Consider the following 19,553-nt stretch of genomic DNA (forward strand, 5'->3'; position numbering starts at 1 on the left):
ACTAGAATATAAATGTTAGATGCCTATATGATAATTGAATGTGTATATAACTTAAACAGGGTTTTATAGCTCGAGTTCATTAAAAATTTTATACCACGCATTTTTTTAAATATTTTTATCAACCGGTACAATAATTGAACTTGGAATAATAACACGCCATATCATTACGGTAATAAGTAACAACAACAAGGTTTATGCATGCCTTGGGGGGGTAGTGAACGTAGCATTTAATAGTTAGAGGATTACGATTATGATTCGTCACATTCTTAGCTACACGCTCAAAGGGACAAGACAAAATCACAAAAGATCAGCCTTAAACTTTGAAGTTAAAGTTGAGATTAATTAATTTATGCTTTAAAAATCGTTGAAGTTTAAAATAACATTATAATATAGACTCAAGAGCAAGTGAGTGGGCTTACATACACTACAAGTATCTTTTATGAGGAAAAATTACATTAGGATCAAATAAAATTATTATAAATGGTAAAATTATCTCTTTAAATATTTAATACAAATATCTCTTAAATATTTAATACAGTTACATATTTAAAATTTAAATTTAAAACTATCAATTAAATAAAACTACCACACACTAGTTAATTCAAGTGGTGTCTTGTATGCTTCACGCAGAGTAACATGCAAAATACTAACATGCTTTACAGTACAGAGAAACCTACCAAGGGAAATAGGATAGGACTTGTACATGATTGATTAGGTGTAAGCCTTTTTTTTTCTTCTTATAAATAGATTCCCAAGTTTTGATTCGTTTGAATCGTTCGTCATCTAAACCGAATGATGCCAAACTATACAATTAGTAGATAATGTTATTATGTCAACGATGAGAGAATGAATTCATATATTTTGATTAATCATGCACAAAATAATACAATAATATTCGATATTGATCTAATGTGGTCGCCCGCTACCCCAAGTTGGCCATAGAAAGCGTCTCACACTGCAGAGTGTTTACACAGCACAACATAGCCCAAATCAAGATAATGAATCAATAAAGAAAAAGGGAAGAGAGAAAAAATGGCAGAAACAGAATGCGCTGTTTCTTCAATGGCAAGGGCAATGGATGAACAAGGAGCCATTAAATGTAGAGTAGCCATATTTTTACTTGAAATTCTCACGATATATTTTATGACAACAAGATCCATTTTTTTAATAGAAAAATGTAAGGTAAAAAGAATAGTGTGATAAAAGGAAAAAAAGTTATAAAAGATATTCTAAAATTTTAAGTGAAAATAACATTAATCTTTTAAAATATATCATTGAATGAAAAATAAAGAAAATAATACTTTTGATCTCTATCTTGTCTTGTTGACACATCTAGAAGCCCAAAATTGGTATTAAAAAAAACTTTTTTCTTTTGTTCTAATTCAGGTAACTAATTTTAACTTGTGGTGTGGTGTGCCACAGAAGCCGAAGGAGGCCATGGCCCAAGAGACTCTAGCATGGAATGCAATAGGGTTCTTCTCATCATCCACTCAAGGAAAGAAAGAAGATTAAAGAGAGGAAGAAATAGCAGCAATCAGGAGTGGTGGATCACAGGAAGCCAAGGAGGAAACGTGGCAAATCCGCAGAACACTGAAAAGTTTTCGTTGTACTATATTCAAAGTTGTTTGACTTTTTTTTTTTTTTTTTAATAAGAAGGTAAGCTTTTAATTGTAGACCAGTCTTGTAGAAATAAGCATATATCTCTTTTAATAAAATTTCTATTAACATATTTAAAGAATTTTATTATTTGTTAACTGCTTTTTTTATCAGCATTATTTGTTAACTGTATTGCACTTTTTTAGTTCACTAGTTATTTCTTTGAAAATTGGTTTTGGGTTTTTCATAATCCTTTTGATTATGCGAAATAGACTTCAATTAATAAGTTCGGTCAGAAAATATTTAAAACATGATCAATAATTATAATTATTTTTGTCAACGATTGATCTTAAGTAATATTTAAATAATTTAATTTTAATTTCAATATATTATCCAATTATCTTAATTTGAGTATGATAAAAGGTTTTGATAAAAGTTTATTTTCAATGTAATTTATTTTTTACAACAATTCAGTTATTGTTAAATGTTATTTTGAATTAAACAATATTGTCTAGTAGAATTAATCGTTGACTTTGACATTATTTATCTAAACACTGATGTTTATATAAGTAACTTTCTTTAATTTTTTTAAGAAATAAAATATTTTTTTACCCTTTGAAAGAGATAAATTATTGAATTGTGGTATTAAAGGACTTACAAAAATTAAAATAAACAACTCATTTAAGTAAGATGTATTGTAGATGCTCTAACAAATTTAATTTATATGTATATTTGGTTTTTTATTTTTTGTTTTGGCTTTGCTACATGAGAAAAATATATTTTAAAATATAAATTTCAATGATAATTAATTAAAAATTAATAATTAAGATTATAATTTTTTATGGAACTAGGCATAAGCACATCACGTTAAGATCATTCATCTAAACTATGTCGGCACAGTTAAGATTATAATTAACTTTAAATTGTTATATATATGGCTTTATCATAATTTTGACCATTACTATTTTTTACAGAAACCATTAAATTTTTAATCAATAATTGTGTGTGCGCTTGATTCTCTAAAACGTACTTCTTTATTTTATACAAATCAAATTCAAATTTGTATACAAACATTTAATAAGATATGAATATTTTATTGCATTAATTTATTTATTAAGTGTGTGTTTGATTTCATGTTATATTTTATAAGTATCATGTGTCTACTGAATTGATTTTTGATAAATTAGAGGAATCAAATTCAAATTTTATTGATAGACATTTAATAAGATATGAGTTTTTTTTTATTACATCCTTATTTATTAAGTTTGAGTTTCGTTCCTTGGTAAAAAAAAAAGTGAGTTTGGTTTCAACTATTGTTATAAATGTGTTCAGAAAAGATTGGCAGAGTTAAGAAAAGGATTTAGAAGAAAAAGTTTAAAATTTAACCAAATGCAATGAAATTAATTTTGGAGGATTAAAGTTCATATAGATTTATATTTCAATAACCTAAATCATATTTAACCCTAAACGTTATCATCAATGTAATTCCACAACTTTTAAATTTCACACTATATATATGTATATATATATATATATTTTTTGGATAATGAATTTCACGCTACATATTCAATTTTAATAAGTAAAATGTTCTTAAATTTTTTTTCTCAATATACTTTTTAAAAAAAGTAATTTATTTATTGTTTACCCAAAACTGTGAATGACCAGTCGCTGTCGGTTCTTACAGAACTCGCATTCAAACAAATCACAAAACGACAAACATTGGAGTAAACCCTCGTTCATGTGTCCAACACTGCTGTACTCTCCTTGCAAATTGAACGAACCATTGGCCTCAATAAGTTGAGAAATGAGGATAACAGCAACTTCAACGCGCAAAAAAAAAAAAAAAAATCCTCTTTCTCTCTCGCTCTCGTCTTACTATATTGTACTTCGTATAGTGTATTGTACTATTATTATACTAATCTCTAATATCTAATAATCTTCACGCACGACACCTTCCAACCCCCCAAAAAAAACAAGTCTGACATCACCCTTCCTCATTACTACTAATTAATCAAACTTAACATCTTCTCATTTTCATTGCCCTGCGACTTTCCCATTTATCACCTCATTTTCTGATGAAAAAAGTTACACCTTTGGAAACGCCCAAGAGAAGAACCAACGAGATCGAGGACCTTCTTCTGCTTCTGCTTCCGCCTTTTCCTTCGCGCTTCGGTGCTGCCCACCTACACTCATTCCGTCCAAACCCCTTTTTGTCTGAAAAATCAAACCTTAATTTCTGCGTTTTTTTCTATTGGATCCAACTTCACTCGCCGGCTAGAGTTTCCCGAGGCACTACCCTATTGGGTCTAATCATTCGAGTTCTTCGATTAACGTGAATTTGGGTCAGAGACCCCATCATCAGAGCTGGCAGGTGGTGGGTAAAAGAAAATTTGCAGGTTGACCGGTAGATATAGCAAAGGAGAGTAGAAACCCTAGAAGAAGAAGAAGAAGAAAAAGAAACAATCCCCATATAAGAAAAAGGATCTAAAACCAAAACTTTCTCCGTGAGGTTAAATGCCCTTAAGGTTATTTTCCCTCTAAGAAATCCTCGAGTCGTTTAAGGTTCCCATGCCGGTTGACTTGGACAATGTTTCCACAGCTTCAGGGGAAGCTAGCGTGTCTTCCTCTGGCAATCTGACAGTGCCCCCAAAACCCACAACAAAGAAGAAGCGAAACCTTCCAGGAATGCCAGGTACCACAAAAAAATTCATTTTTTTCAATCAATCATCATCATCTTGTGTTGTTTTTCTTATTTTACTTTTTATGGGGTTATTCAGATCCGGATGCAGAGGTGATTGCTCTGTCTCCGAAGACCCTGATGGCCACGAACCGTTTCGTGTGTGAAATTTGCAACAAGGGGTTTCAGAGGGACCAGAACCTTCAGCTTCATCGGAGGGGTCACAACCTTCCGTGGAAGCTGAGGCAGAGGTCGAGCAAGGAGGTGAGAAAGAGGGTGTACGTGTGTCCCGAACCAACGTGCGTTCACCACGATCCTTCTAGAGCGTTGGGGGATCTCACGGGGATTAAGAAGCACTTCTGCAGAAAACACGGCGAGAAGAAGTGGAAATGCGACAAGTGCTCTAAGAAATACGCGGTTCAATCCGATTGGAAGGCTCACTCCAAGATTTGCGGTACCCGAGAGTATAAATGCGATTGTGGCACTTTGTTCTCGAGGTTTTACCCTTTTGGCTTTCATTCACCCTTACCCTTTGTGATACTATTGACAAAGTTTCTATTTGGGGATTTGGGGTTTATGAAAGTTTTGTTTTGTTTTTTTGTTTTTTTCTGAAGGAGGGATAGCTTCATCACGCATAGGGCTTTTTGTGATGCGTTAGCAGAGGAAAGTGCGAGATCTCAGCCTCAGACTGTTGCAAAGGCTAGTTCAGAGTCAGATTCGAAGGCTGTGACCGGTGATTCGTCGCCTCCGGTGGCGGTGGAGGCTCCGCCGCCACTTGTACCGCCTGTTAGTTCTCAGTCAAACAGTGTTGTTGTACCATCATCTAGCTTGCAGACACAAAAACCAGGTAGATAATACCCGAATCTGGAAAACATTGAAATCTTCTCGGTCGTTTCTTTTGTCGCGTTTGATAGGGTTAAAACTAGACCAACAAAACATTTGTTGTTTTTGTGGGTGGTGTTTTTCTTCTTTTTTTTTTTTGTCTCTGTGATCTTGGAGCTTACTGGTTTTTGTCTGCTACCGTTCTTTGTTTTCATCTGTGTGTTGTGTGCTTTGTATATTCATAACATCAGAGTAAGTGATATAAGATTCGGAGAGTTAATTTAAGTAATAATATTGTGAAAGTAATTAAGTAATGGAATTATAAAAGTAAACCGCGGAAAAGGTGTTCTTTGGAACTGTGGTATGTAAACTATGCAATTGTGGACAAAGAAACTCAAAAGATTCAAAAGCTAAAAAGGGAAAGAAAAGCTTTGTTTTTTGGGGGGTGGAAGGGGGAATGGATTTGAGAAAGGAAACCATTATTTGTTCTTTTCTTCCCAACTTTAACACAGAAAGAAAAGGCACATACTTTGCAAGTCTATGCATCGTAAGTGGCTGCTTCTTTACTCCCCTTAATTATTATCAATAGTTAATAGTAATATCATTCTTCATCTTATTAATTACTACAATTTTCCCCCCTGTTTTGATCTTTCAGAGTTGCCTGAAAATTCCCCACAAATCATAGAAGAACCAAAGGTCAATACTGCTATGAATGGGAGCTGTAGCAGTACCAGTACCAGCACTACCAGCTCAACAAGCAACAGCAACAGTGGTGCTAGCAGCAGTGTATTTGCAAGCTTGTTTGCCTCATCATCAGCATCCGCAACTGCAAGCCTCCACTCTCAAACACCAGCATTCACTGACCTAATTAGGGCCATGGGGCATCCGGATCATCCAGCAGACCTCTCAAGGCCTTCATCTTCAGAGCCCATTTCTCTGTGCCTAGCCACCAATCATGGCTCATCCATTTTTGGAACGGGAAGGCAGGAACGCCGTCAGTATGCCCCACCACCACAGCCAGCCATGTCTGCCACTGCATTGCTGCAGAAAGCCGCCCAAATGGGTGCAGCTGCAACAAATGCCTCTTTTCTTCGTGGGTTAGGCATTGTATCATCTTCTGCATCAACGTCATCAGTTCAGCAAGATAATTTGCAATGGGGCCATCAGCCAGTGGAACCAGAGAGTGCCTCAGTTCCTGCAGGTCTTGGACTTGGGCTTCCCTGCGACAGTAGCTCTGGACTAAAGGAGTTAATGATGGGGACTCCCTCCATGTTTGGTCCAAAGCAAACCACCCTCGATTTTCTCGGGTTGGGGATGGCTGCTGGGGGCACCCCTGGTGGAGGCTTATCGGCACTCATCACCTCCATTGGTGGTGGTCTGGATGTTACTACTGCGGCGGCATCCTTTGCTAGTGGAGAATTCCCTGGCAAAGATATTGGAAGGAGGAGCACTTGATATTTTGGGTGCAAGGACTATATTTTTCGGGGCGATAAGTTCTGGTTGTACAGTGTTATGTGGTCCTTGCACATTGTGAAGTTGCAGTTCAATTGGGGGAGAATTAGTAAGAAGATATAGTATGCTCCTATTGAGCAGTGCTACAGGCAATTCTGAACGGGTCGTTTTGGATTATCCTATGCCTCTAATGTGGGCGGAAAAGAATGTATATTTTTTATTATATCAAAGAAGAGGCCCAGAGAGCCTTCTTTCCATGAGTAATGGCACGAGTTACAATATTATGTTTACTCTGGACCACTGGATTTGGTGTTGTGCAGAAGGTTGAAATTGATGTTGGGTTGGTTTCATTGGTTGTAGCGACAATGGTGAATTTGAAGACTTCATCTAGAGATCTTTTGCTTATCGGGCATCTACAGTTTTGAATTAATTCTGCTGTTGGATGATTTGGTTGGTCCATAATAGTAGCCTGTAGACATAAATCAGGAAACTTCTATGTTTTCTTCTACTGTTAGCAGTAAATGGGTGGTTGAATGTTTATCGCGAAGAATATTGTCATTATGTTGTAAAATTGTATTCCATTGAAGTTCAATTTTTTCCCCATGAATCAAATTCCACGTTATTCTAGCATCCCCTAGGATGCAAAATTGCAACCGTTGCCTATAAGATTGTAATGGTGTAATTCCTCACAATAAAAAAGGATGCAAATAATAGCTCCCTAGTAGGTAGCTTTTCTTCGGTCCCCAAGTTGCATAAGCAACATGACACTTGACATTTGTTTGACATTTAAGCATGAAGAAACCTTTGCAAATCCATAGCCGAAATTGGTGTGCGAGTGCGGTGGCCCTTAATTTTTACTTTTTAGTAAAATGACTGAGCTGCATTCATTGACACTGACGTAGCGGGTTTGGTGAGGTTCAACGACCGACCTGTTTTGATTTTACGTTGGAATGATAATTTTCTTTGTCATTCCCATTACGTATTGATAAAAACGACACTCTATCATTCTTTCTTACTCGTCTTGGCTTCTTGAAGAATACGTGCTTTTCACCTCTTCATTTGTGTCTTCTATATTTTTAGCATAGAATGCATCTTTTTTCTGCAAGTATGCCCTGGTCTTTTGAAGTTTGGTCGTAAGAACCAAAGCAAATCAAGTCCATCTTCATAGATTGTAATATTCACATGCAGGTAAAAAATTGAACAATTCACATGGCGAGATTAGCCTCAGATTTTTCTGCGATGTTGTTTTTCAACCAATTCAAGTAACTCGCCTATAGATATTGTTTAGGTCACATTTATAAGGGCAGCAAGTCCAACTCATAATAATAGATTTGTTTGTTGTGATTCTCATGAAATATATATAAAAAATGTCTTTTGTGTCACTGTTTTTTTGTAAGTCTTTTTATGTCATAGATGTGAAAAATTTATATTTATTTATCATAATTTTTAATCACACTAATGTATTTAATATATATCAAAAGGACATAAACACAGGAAATTTCACACAACTTTGCAAATGAAGTATCCATTTCCCAAAACTTGCTGAAAGAAAATTATAAGAAAATAAAAAAAAAGGTTTGAGTGAAACCTTGAAGATTTCAAGTCAAAAACAATATCCGAAGGAAGATGGTGCCCGAGAATGGGAATCAAATTATGGTTGTTTAAAAAAAAAGCAAATAATTATTTTTTCTTTGTTTATAAGTGACCCTCTTGTTTTATATCTTAATCATATCTTATATTTTTTTCGTTCATAATAATAATCGCCCTCTAAAAAAAATATTTCAAAATATTTTTCATTTTAACTTTTTAATATATTATTACTATTTTTACTTATATATCATATAATAGATTATAAAACAAAAAATAAATTAACGATAATAATATTAATTTATAAAATTATTATTTTTTTCATCTATTTATTAATGTTTAATAACGATAATTATAACACAGAGAGAACACATTTCCGTCATATCTCAATATAATCCCATCATATCTTAGCATATTTCTGCTAATATCTTAAGAGAATTTAGGAAATACGAGGTTGGGAAAACTTGCTGAGTAAAAATACAGAGATGCCATTGATTGTTACCCACTATCCCACTTTCATTCTCGGCCGCGTTTGTTCTTGTTGTTGCAGGGGAAATTCTTGCTGCTCTTTCAACACGAAACGCCTCCTTCAACAGGTACGCCACAGAACATTAGAACCCATCTTCTTTTTCTTGCTGATATTAATTTACGGTGGGATCAGGTGGTTCTTAGTTCTTACGCGCCCCACATTTGAATTCAAGCCTGCACTTTTTCTGAGATGCTTAGCCGCTAATTTGTGTCTATAATGATGTTTTTGACCCATCTGTAACTGTTTTTTTCCTTTCATGTCCCTTCCTTGTGCCATTTCTCTTCTTAGTTCTTACTTTTTTTTCTTTCGTCTCCTTTTTCTTTTACCATGATTTGATCATAGTATCTTCGTAGTTGAAACAAATCTGCAATTCTTATATAAGCATATTAACTTCTTTGCCACAGTTGAAACTTGAGAATTTCATCAGTTTCTTCTGCTTGACATGTGTTGTTTTTTTCTTGGCAAATGAGAGCATTCTGATTTGGAGACAAATATAGACAGCTAATATGCAAAATTATTGAATTGCATGTGGAGTTGGGCAGAAAGGTTTTGACATGAAACTGCATAAATCTAGGTATAAATCTAATCCTTTAAACTATTATAGGGGTGTGAATTTGGGTACATGTACAAGGTTCAATCTTTTTGTTCAAATACCTCGTGATTCTCCCAGGAATTCGCCCTTTTAAGTTATTAACAATTTTTTTATCCACCATCTTCCTATTTTGCATTTGCTTTTTGTTATTTATATCACTAAACTGTCTTCCTTGTTTATACATTTTATGGTTGGCAATTTGTCTGTTTAATGCCTCAACACTGTTCTTTCATTTTGCTGATAAACTACTTTGGTTCAAACAGGGAGGGGAGGCATTATGTTTGCGACCACTGTATAAACGAACGATCCAATGAAGAAAGGCATGATGTTTGCGATCACTGCAGCACAGTGTGAATCGCTATTGGGAAAATTTTCAGCTTCTCAATTTCATTCTGAAACCAAAAGGCTGCACGCCCTCATCCTTACCCTAGGTATTTTCTCCTCCTCCAACCTTTGCTCTAAGCTTGCCACAACATACGCGCAATGCCACCACGCGTCCTATGCATCCCACCTGTTTGATAAGTTGTCTCAGCCATGTTTGTTCTCATGGAATGCTATGATGAGGATGTATGTCCAAATTGGGCGCCCCTTTGATGCCCTCAACTTGTTTGTGGAAATGCTCGGCTCTGGTCGTACCCTGCCTGACAAATTCACATACCCGGTTGTTATCAAGGCTTGTGGTGACTTGTCTCTGATCGATGTGGGTGTTGGAATTCATGGGCAGACCTTTAAGTTTGGCTACGATTCCAACACATTTGTTCAGAACACTTTGTTGGCAATGTATATGAATGCTGGGGAGAAAGAAGCAGCACAACTTGTTTTTGACCCGATGCAGGAACGGACCGTGATTTCTTGGAATACCATGATTAATGGGTACTTTCGGAATAACTGTGCCGAAGATGCAGTGAATGTTTATGGTAGAATGATGGATGTGGGTGTGGAGCCTGATTGTGCAACTGTGGTTTCAGTGTTGCCTGCTTGTGGCCTTTTGAAGAATGTGGAGCTTGGGAGAGAGGTTCACACGTTAGTTCAAGAGAAAGGGTTTTGGGGAAATATTGTAGTTAGGAATGCGTTGGTGGACATGTATGTTAAGTGTGGTCAGATGAAAGAAGCATGGTTACTAGCGAAGGGGATGGATGATAAAGATGTGGTGACATGGACAACTTTGATCAATGGATACATTCTGAATGGGGATGCTAGAAGTGCTTTGATGCTTTGTGGGATGATGCAGTGTGAAGGAGTGAAACCAAATTCAGTAAGTATAGCTTCTTTACTATCAGCATGTGGCAGTTTGGTTTATTTGAACCATGGCAAGTGCCTGCACGCATGGGCAATAAGGCAAAAGATTGAGTCTGAGGTCATTGTGGAAACTGCCTTGATTAATATGTATGCCAAATGTAATTGTGGCAACCTCAGTTATAAAGTGTTTATGGGAACCTCTAAAAAGAGAACGGCCCCATGGAATGCTCTTCTATCTGGGTTCATACAAAATAGGCTTGCAAGAGAAGCAATAGAACTCTTTAAGCAAATGCTAGTGAAAGATGTACAGCCCGACCATGCAACCTTTAATAGTCTTCTCCCTGCGTATGCTATTCTTGCTGATCTCCAACAGGCAATGAACATACATTGTTACCTTATAAGATCTGGTTTTCTTTACAGACTTGAAGTAGCAAGTATTCTAGTTGATATATACTCAAAGTGTGGAAGTTTAGGATATGCTCACCAGATTTTCAATATAATTTCTCTGAAGGACAAGGATATTATTATTTGGAGTGCAATAATTGCTGCTTATGGAAAGCATGGACATGGCAAAATGGCTGTGAAACTTTTCAATCAGATGGTTCAATCTGGAGTAAAACCAAATCATGTCACCTTCACCTCTGTTCTGCATGCTTGCAGCCATGCAGGTTTGGTTAACGAGGGTTTTTCTTTGTTCAACTTTATGCTCAAGCAACATCAAATTATTTCCCATGTTGATCATTATACTTGCATGATTGATCTTCTTGGACGTGCTGGTAGACTGAATGATGCTTATAACCTTATTCGAACAATGCCTATAACACCTAACCATGCCGTATGGGGTGCACTACTCGGTGCTTGTGTGATTCATGAAAATGTTGAACTGGGAGAGGTGGCTGCTAGGTGGACTTTTAAGCTTGAGCCTGAAAATACTGGAAATTATGTTTTGTTGGCAAAACTTTATGCTGCTGTAGGAAGGTGGGGAGATGCAGAGAGGGTTAGAGATATGGTAAATGAGGTAGGATTAAGAAAACTACCTGCTCACAGTTTAATTGAGGTCAGAGATATGTGAATTGAATATGCTCATTTAGATTACAATGTCAGCTTAACAACATCTGCCACAAACATTGAAATTCTGTCCAAAATGAGAGTCATTATTGCTGTAGTTATGGAAGACCCTATAAAATGTGAAAGGTATTTCCTTTATTGAGGAGGAAGTGCCTACCTTTTTCCATTATTTTAATTATGACGGAGGGAAATGTCTTTGCTTCAATAATGTTTGGCATGCATAGAGTTCAAGGCCGAGATTTTGGCTCCAATTTCCTTGATACACTTCTGTTGATGCACAATAGCCAATAACAACCAGTGCCTAATGTCTGCGACTTTTCACACACATTCATCACCTAACAAGCTTCTCAGTTGCTAGGTTTGTGGTTTAACTGAGATGGATTTTTGAGTATTCAGGATATTGCATTTTGCTATGATTGTCTGGTTGTTGTTGATCCCTTAGACTGGTTTCAACTTCTTATTCTCCCATTTTCTTGGTAAGTAGTTGGATTTTTTTTTTTTTTGCTACTTTTACTTTCACCTGCTTTTAATGGTTATAAAATAAATTATGTTGCTCCTGTTCTTGAATTGTGGTTCCTTGCAGCAAGATGACAATGATGACATATTGACTATGAGGGAAAGAGGCAGAGCAGAACTAGGTCGGTACCACCTATTCTTATAGACTTATACTTTATGCAGTCGCTTGTTAGCTATGTTGAGCATAATGACTTCACTTACTGGTGATGCTCTTTGTTTGATGACTCTGTCTTTATGAAGACATAGACACTGCTGTGAATATGTAATTTATATGTTCAAGGTTCACAAATTCTACTAGGTTTTAGTCATTTTATCATTAAGTATCTGATTAACTGAAGTGACTGCTTATATTTTAGACATATTGATGTAAGCCATAATCTTTTTGAAATTTTATTGGTTTATCAATTGTAAAAAATATTGACAACCTACTACTCATTTTTTGTTAATTCATGGAGTTAAATTATTTATGTACTTGACTTTGTTGGCACCCATTATGATCAGTTTTTTGCTTTTAGTTAACAAAAATATTATAGTCATGCATTACTTTTGTTTTATATGTTTATAATCGCTTGTTTTTTTTTTTTTATCAATGGAGACTCAACAGCTGGCATACAAATGATATAAACTGCGTCGGCATTGTCATGTTGTCTGACCATTTCATGGTATTGATAACGAATTAATCTTCGTCCAAGTTCACAAATATAAAATAAATGGCTTGTCTGCTAATTTGTTTGACTAGTTAAATGTTATTTTGAGGTGATAAACACAGATCATTGGTATACCAGAGATCTTTCACACACAACAATGCAATATATTTCTAACTACGATTCTCTCAAATTGCAGTAGCTATTTCGCTAATCTGTGGCAGGAAAAAGAAGCTAGGTTCTAAGCCAAAACTCCTGTTCTCGACAGTGTTCCAGACTAAAGAGTCGGTGCTATTTATCTCTCTGATGCAGTGATGCTTCATAGACATTATCAAATTATTCTGGAAAGAAAAAGGTGGAGGGGAAAAGCAATGAGCTAACATCAGTTCTGGAGAAATATATATAACCCAGATGTCATGATAGTGACCTTTCTTTTCTCACATTCTCTTCTGGGTTCTTACAATAATTTTGTCTCAAATATTGGGCTAATACATGCAAACCCAATAAACATATAGTTGTCTGTCTTTTGCCCTTGTTTCTTTAAAAGCCTATCAAATCACATAGTCCAACTAAAGGATAGTGCTGAGCATCTAAGAATTATAGTAGTAGTCTTTAACAAGTAGATTGCTCTATTCGTATTACACCCTCTCTACACACATGCACACTCGCCGCTGTATTTTTATTTTATTTACATCTAATTATCCCTACAACATTTGGATAATCATTATCATATATAACTATTTAATTAAATGTAGCATAAAAAATCTTTATATTATTAATACATTGTTATTAAATCGTTTCTTACTATTCTCTGTCTGTAACATGCAACTTTATCCTTGTTTAATATTTATTTGATTTAATTATTCATTTGGATCATCTGTATCTTTTAGGTCTAGTTTTAAAGTGATTTTTTTAGTCTTTAATTTTTATTTTAATTCTTTTTTAGTTTATATAGTTTGAAAGTGATTTTTTTAGTTCTTATAATTTACATTTTAATTCTTTCTTAGTCCCTTTAATTTAAAAGTGATCTTTTAGTTCTTATACTTTATATTTTAATTTCATTTTAGTCCTTATCATCAAAATATGAATAATATTATCAATTATATTTAATTACACAAATATTAAAAATATTATTTTTAAATTATATGAATTAAAAGAGGATTAAAATGTAAATCATAGGGACTAAAAAAATTACTTTCAAATTATAGAAACTAAAAAGTACTAATGAACTTTAAGTACCAAATGAATAATTTAACCTATTTATTTTTATATTTAAAAAAGTAAATTATTAATCATTTTTTTTAGAAAGGATACTTTCAAGAGAGGAACAGACAAAAGAGAAGAATTTAAATTTGAAATGTAATCAATGACATAATAGACAAAAGAGAAGAATTTAAATTTGAAATGTAATCAATGACATAATGAAAAGAGAGGGATAGATACAAAAATTAATGTTATATACATTATTTTATGTGTTTCATATCTCTTATTTTGAGATCTGTCTTCCTCGCCCTCCCCCTAGATTTCAATTTTATTAGTTTAAAACTTTTATTTCTTGTATTAAAAATTCTATTGTTTCAAATCAAAGTTATTGATACTCGAGTCAATTATTGTTAAAAAAAATTTCAAATTGATTTTTTTCTTATATATGTTTTCCTAAAAACACTAGTTGAAAAATAACTGTTCAAAAGGCTATCATTTAAGATAAATAATTAGTATAATTTACAGAGATTTTTTTAAATTATACTTAAGATTAGAAACTGCCCATCTAATTCTAAAACACAATATATACTTGTTATTATACTAACATTAACACAATTCACATCTAGACCATCACTAAGATGTTGACCAATTAGCATTAGGTTGTTACATCTAAACACAAGTTCGATTCCAAAAAAAAAAAAAAAAAACCCACATCTATATCCATTCTTTTTTCCGAATATATGTTCATTTTGTCATTTAATAATCATTAATGCTGTTCAAGAATAAATTCGTACCACCTATTGACATTGATATACTAAGAACTTAGTTTCGTTTTTTAAAAAATTGACATGAAAAACAATCCAACTATAGCTATTTGCTTGTTACGCACTTTTAATTCTCTCAAATTATTCTCTTTTGTTATGTTAACACTACATTCAACAAAACTAACTCAAAAATTAACTAAAAATTATAAAACCAACTTATTAAATTACAAGTATTCATTAAATTACAAGTATTCGATAAAACTAACTAAAAAGTATAAAATGAAAAAAAAATTATAATTTATTTAAAATGATAGCTAAAAAATTTGATAAATATATTGATGATAAAAATAGAAGAAAATATAAACAACTAGAAGCTAGTTTTAAAATATGTTAAAAGTTATTAAAAAAATCTTCTTTACCAAATAGATAAACAAGTTTTCCGGCTAATAAAACAACTAGACGCTACCTTGTCAAACATAGCCTAAAATACTAAATTAAAATTTGTTACTCTTAATTTTTTAGGCAAGTCGGTAGTATTTGTATTATGGATAATTAAAAATTCATGGCATAAATAAAAATATAAATATAAATAGACACATCTATATTTTAAGTAAACAAAAATCACATTACTCATTCTAAAGAAAACCTCCGCCACATTTTAGAAGTCCAGAAGTGTATAATCTCATAACGTGAAAGAACGACTGTTTGGCAAAGAATAGAAATTAGCCTGAAGTCTTTAATGAGCATATTATTTGGTGACTCTGTAAGCCTGCAAACCAAAACCAAATTTAGTGTGTATAACACCCAATTGATTGTTTTATGTATTTTACTAATTCGAAACAAGGCTCACCTTGACCCTTTTCAGTAGCTCTTTAGCATTGCTGTCCTTCCTAAAGTGTTCCCTAACAGGCTGCAGAGTCCAAGAAACAATAATTGAGCTTGTGCCACATACTAGAAATGAAGAAATAAAAAGAAAAAATACCATAGTTCACATAAAATATAAGCTATAACACCACTAGTCTTGGTTTGTACAAGTTCACAATGAATAGTAAGATGCTACCAGCACCAGTAGGATATAATGTCCAGAGCAGCCTAAACATGAGGGTAGCAGCTCTGGTGTCTAATTATCAATTCCTCTCCCAGGTGAAAAAACTTACTAGAGACATGAACATACCTAAAGCTAATAATTGAAGCAAATATACGAAGCCACTTGAGTCCCAATAAAAACGTTAGGGTTTGATCATAAAAATGCAGAAGGATGAAGTGTAAACAGTACACTATTTAAACAGAATTATTTAACTTGGAGAATCTGTTGGATTAAACAATTTGAATTATTTTAACTACCACATTGATATTTGCAGATTGAAACCACATTAAAATTTTAAGCCCAACAAATTATAAACACACAAATCAATACGATTATAGGAATCTGAAAAGCAATAGGCTTGCAGTATATATGTTCAAAAGCCTTCTAATGCCCTGTTTATATGCAAAGTAATAACACTACAACCTAGTATACATGATTGAAATTGTGCTTTTAAAACTTGGAAGAAAAAATACAACACACGAACATAATCAGAAATCGTCACCTCCAGAATTTTATTCAATGACTTTGCCAATGCTGGTTTAAGGTCACCAGGATGTAACTCTCCACTTTCATAGGCTGCAGTCAGCTCAGCAAAGCTTGTGAAAGTCCTAGATTGAATGGAAGAAAGAACATGTATCAAGTAAACATTTTTGCAGAAGAAAAGGTAAAAAAATTGTAAGACGGAATAAAGGTAAACAAAATTACCAAAGAAGTTGCTACTTTAAAGGCGTCAGAAGTTCAAAGAGGGAAAATAGCAAAACTTACTTATTCCCACCATTATCTGCACTACGCTCCACTGTGAACTCATTAAACCAAGGTAAGACAAGATATTTAATGTACTCCAAGCATGGGTTTCCTTCCACAGTCTTGGGAGGGCAATAAGCCTTTTTTATTTTCACATTCACTTCAGCCTATATCCAAATATAAAGTTAAACAGACACAACACAAGTTTTATTTTAAAAATATGAAGGAAAATTACAAATAAAAGGAACCACTTAAAATATATTTATCATTAAGGAACAAATACCTATACTTTGCCACAAAAAGCACAACCATATATTTCTTCATGGTTAATATTTTATTCCATTTTTATATTTTTTGCAATTTTCACAAAATGGAAAAAATTCTTAGCCATCCTTTGAATTAAAACAGAACGCAACTAGATAGGTCTTAGCCTTTGTAATAATGACACAAATTTGATAACCCTATAAACAACTTACCTCCTCATCTTCCATGAAAATGGAAGATGATGGGTCACTTTTTGACATCTTTTCTTGCCCTTGCTGAAGACCAGGTAACATGTCTGCAAATCACCCCTAAATAAGTTAGTGAGAGATACACAACTTCAATATACACTATTCAAAAGGAGATTCGAAGAATACGGTGTGACAAGATAATGGGCTTGTTCTTCCTCTTAATGTCATCACAATACTCTCTGGCAAGTACGTTCACTTTCCGCTGATCCATTCCCAATTGGCAAATGTCGGCCTATTTTGCAATACAAACATTGATGCATATTATTATTCACTAACATGTTAGAAGCAAATTGACAAGTTGTTTTAGAGGTTAGGACATAAGAAACAGCACAACATGTGAATCTTCAAATATTGAAAATAAATAATACATAGCTTAGATAAAGACAAGGAAAAAAAAAACAAGAACAACACAATTGAAGTTAGTAGAAGAAATCATCCATTCTTGGTAGATGTAACTAACACATTCAAGGCTGTGAACATCTACCATGATTTCCATTTTTAATGAACATTGTAAAAATCAAGCATCAATTTATTTTCGGACAGTTCTCTACAGTAAACTAACAACATCCATTGTGAGCTTTTATAAGGTTATTTTAGAATGATTTTGTACAAATGGCAAGCTAATAATGTATGTATACATAAAATAATTGATGCAAGCACAAACATATAGAAAAAACCTGAAACACACCTTGAGGAAAAATATGTCAGCACACTGCATGCATGGATAGAATATCTGAGCAGCAGTTAATTCATCCTGTTCACTTCGTCCCATTATTTGGCTACACCTATAAATCAGAAAAAAAAAACACGGAAAAACAATGTTTCAAGTCCAAATCCACTATTTACAAGAACACATGAAAGGGAATTTTAAAAAGGAAAGGAACCTGATAATCCTTTTAAGATTGTTCTTCTGAGCTATATCCAACACAAGAGGCCAGTACTCATCAGCTCTGGCGTTAATCTCTTTGGAGGACCACAGAAACTCAACTTTCCCACTCTCCAGATCCATCCCAACAGCCTTCCAAATCTCGATCAAGTAACGGCCCACGGTCTCAATTTTCTTCAAATCTCCTCCCATCTTGTTGTTGAGCTTGGCAAACCAATCAGCAATCCATATTTTGACGATGCAACCGGCAGAAGTTAGCTTGTTCACATTGATTGTCTTCATAACACCCTATAATAACATATACAAGTAAAAGAAAGTACCTATTATGTAATCCACACCACCTTCAAAAGATTCCATTCCATTCACCTTAGAGAATTCAAGTAATCAACTACTCAATATAAGTACATAATATGAATATTAAAAAAAATTGAGAATTGGGATTTACTGACCTGAGCAATGTGCATTCGTCCGGAGGGTTCGAAGCCATCGTAGCAAACTGGTTCGGGTTTTTTGGTGAGGAGGTTAAGGAGTTCGTCTTCCTGAATGCATTCTTCTCCGACGCTTCTCACAATTTGAAATTTCTCTTCCGGAGTCAAACTGGGGGCAAATTCAACGATGAAATTGAAACCCTAGAAAACGGAGTTAGTGAGGGAAAGAAACTTACAGATGAGTTGGACTGGGATTGGATGATTGGGGGATCTGAGGGTCGGAGACGGACAACGATTCGACGGCTTCGGTGGGTGGTTGTTCCATTGCGTTACTCTTTCACAGGCAAAAAAAAAAAAGTCAACGCCAGAGAGAGACGAACGCACGGCGGCGGCAGTCAGAGCGAGAGAGCGAAGAAGAAGGCTGAGTAGTAGGGTGAGTATGGCCTGGGTGTACGTGTCTTAAATAATTGTTTATTTATTCATTTTGGGATTCTTTTCAGGGTAAAAATTGTATTTTATTTTCTTTAAAATATTCAAAGAATTTGTAAAAAAAAAAAATTATTATTTTGACAAATTCTTTACTGGCACGACAGTCATTTGACTGTTAACATTATTTTATTGTTAATTAATATTGTTACTTGAACAAAACTAAAAGTGGTGAAAAAAAATTAAAAGAATTTTGATTGGTAAAATATTAGATTAGAAACTGCAAAAAAGGTCTGGGGATAAAAAAAAAATTAGTAAACCCTAAATCAAATTAGTAGAAGACTACCGTTTGTCTTCAATATCCCAAAAGAGATTACACCCTATGCTCGGTGGCAGACACTCCTAAGTCCTATCTAAAGCAGAAAAAAATTCTCTTTAATATATTTTTCCTTCATTATTAATAATTAATAAAAAAAATTATATCCTAATTCATTTTATTTAAATTACTTGTATAAGGTAAAAAAATATTGCTATCTCGAGATTCTAACTCTTATAAGTTAGTCAAAGTCAATATTCATCTTATCTTGATTTCTCAAAGGCTAAAAAAATTAAAGTGCTTAAAAGATTTAAAATTTCGAAAATTTAAATTTAAAAGATAAAAACATAATTAACTATTGTAATATAATTTACCTTGTGTTTGATAGTATTGAAATAGAGCGGAAAGAAAGAAAAAGTTTTAAAAATTATAAATGGATTTGACACCTATCATATAACTTTAAAT

General features: G+C 33.8%; 3 protein-coding genes across 6 annotated transcripts; 2 read left to right on the plus strand and 1 right to left on the minus strand.

Moving 5' to 3' along the window:
* Positions 1–3,492: 3,492 nt before the first annotated feature.
* On the plus strand, positions 3,493–7,258 carry LOC114420715 (zinc finger protein GAI-ASSOCIATED FACTOR 1-like). Its single transcript, XM_028386536.1, has 4 exons — positions 3,493–4,288; positions 4,374–4,770; positions 4,888–5,120; positions 5,751–7,258. The coding sequence occupies exons 1-4, from the start codon at positions 4,165–4,167 to the stop codon at positions 6,548–6,550; spliced, it is 1,554 nt and encodes a 517-aa protein (XP_028242337.1). The 5' UTR covers positions 3,493–4,164; the 3' UTR covers positions 6,551–7,258.
* A 1,283-nt stretch (positions 7,259–8,541) lies between these two features.
* LOC114420721 (pentatricopeptide repeat-containing protein At5g39350) lies at positions 8,542–13,529 on the plus strand. Of its 4 annotated transcripts, XM_028386554.1 has the most exons (5): positions 8,542–8,730; positions 9,524–12,038; positions 12,146–12,200; positions 12,674–12,740; positions 12,922–13,529. In XM_028386554.1, the coding sequence occupies exon 2, from the start codon at positions 9,566–9,568 to the stop codon at positions 11,564–11,566; it is 2,001 nt and encodes a 666-aa protein (XP_028242355.1). In that variant the 5' UTR covers positions 8,542–8,730; positions 9,524–9,565; the 3' UTR covers positions 11,567–12,038; positions 12,146–12,200; positions 12,674–12,740; positions 12,922–13,529. The 4 variants fall into 4 exon arrangements, with proteins under 4 accessions (XP_028242355.1, XP_028242352.1, XP_028242340.1 ...); XM_028386551.1 differs by lacking the exon at positions 12,674–12,740 and having other exon boundaries at positions 9,519–12,038; XM_028386539.1 differs by lacking the exon at positions 12,674–12,740.
* Positions 13,530–15,203: 1,674 nt separating this feature from the next.
* LOC114420749 (tyrosine--tRNA ligase 1, cytoplasmic-like) lies at positions 15,204–18,797 on the minus strand. Its single transcript, XM_028386559.1, has 10 exons — positions 18,583–18,797; positions 18,368–18,515; positions 17,917–18,206; positions 17,721–17,817; positions 17,159–17,264; positions 16,997–17,079; positions 16,542–16,687; positions 16,279–16,384; positions 15,540–15,599; positions 15,204–15,458 (listed from the first exon to the last, which is right to left on the minus strand). The coding sequence occupies exons 1-10, from the start codon at positions 18,669–18,671 to the stop codon at positions 15,438–15,440; spliced, it is 1,146 nt and encodes a 381-aa protein (XP_028242360.1). The 5' UTR covers positions 18,672–18,797; the 3' UTR covers positions 15,204–15,437.
* Positions 18,798–19,553: the final 756 nt, after the last annotated feature.

Source organism: Glycine soja, chromosome 1 (assembly GCF_004193775.1).
Source record: "Glycine soja cultivar W05 chromosome 1, ASM419377v2, whole genome shotgun sequence".
Taxonomy (NCBI): Eukaryota; Viridiplantae; Streptophyta; class Magnoliopsida; order Fabales; family Fabaceae; genus Glycine; species Glycine soja.

Coding starts and splice junctions, on each gene's coding strand:
- LOC114420715 (XM_028386536.1), top strand. CDS start 4,165: ATGCCGGTTGACTTGGACAATGTTTCCACAGCTTCAGGGGAAGCTAGC. Junction 4,289..4,373: donor AAACCTTCCAGGAATGCCAG/GTACCACAAAAA, acceptor GGGGTTATTCAG/ATCCGGATGCAGAGGTGATT. Junction 5,121..5,750: donor CTTGCAGACACAAAAACCAG/GTAGATAATACC, acceptor TTGATCTTTCAG/AGTTGCCTGAAAATTCCCCA.
- LOC114420721 (XM_028386551.1), top strand. CDS start 9,566: ATGAAGAAAGGCATGATGTTTGCGATCACTGCAGCACAGTGTGAATCG.
- LOC114420749 (XM_028386559.1), bottom strand. CDS start 18,671: ATGGAACAACCACCCACCGAAGCCGTCGAATCGTTGTCCGTCTCCGAC. Junction 17,818..17,916: donor AATCTTAAAAGGATTATCAG/GTTCCTTTCCTT, acceptor TCTGATTTATAG/GTGTAGCCAAATAATGGGAC. Junction 17,080..17,158: donor GCCCATTATCTTGTCACACC/GTATTCTTCGAA, acceptor GGTGATTTGCAG/ACATGTTACCTGGTCTTCAG.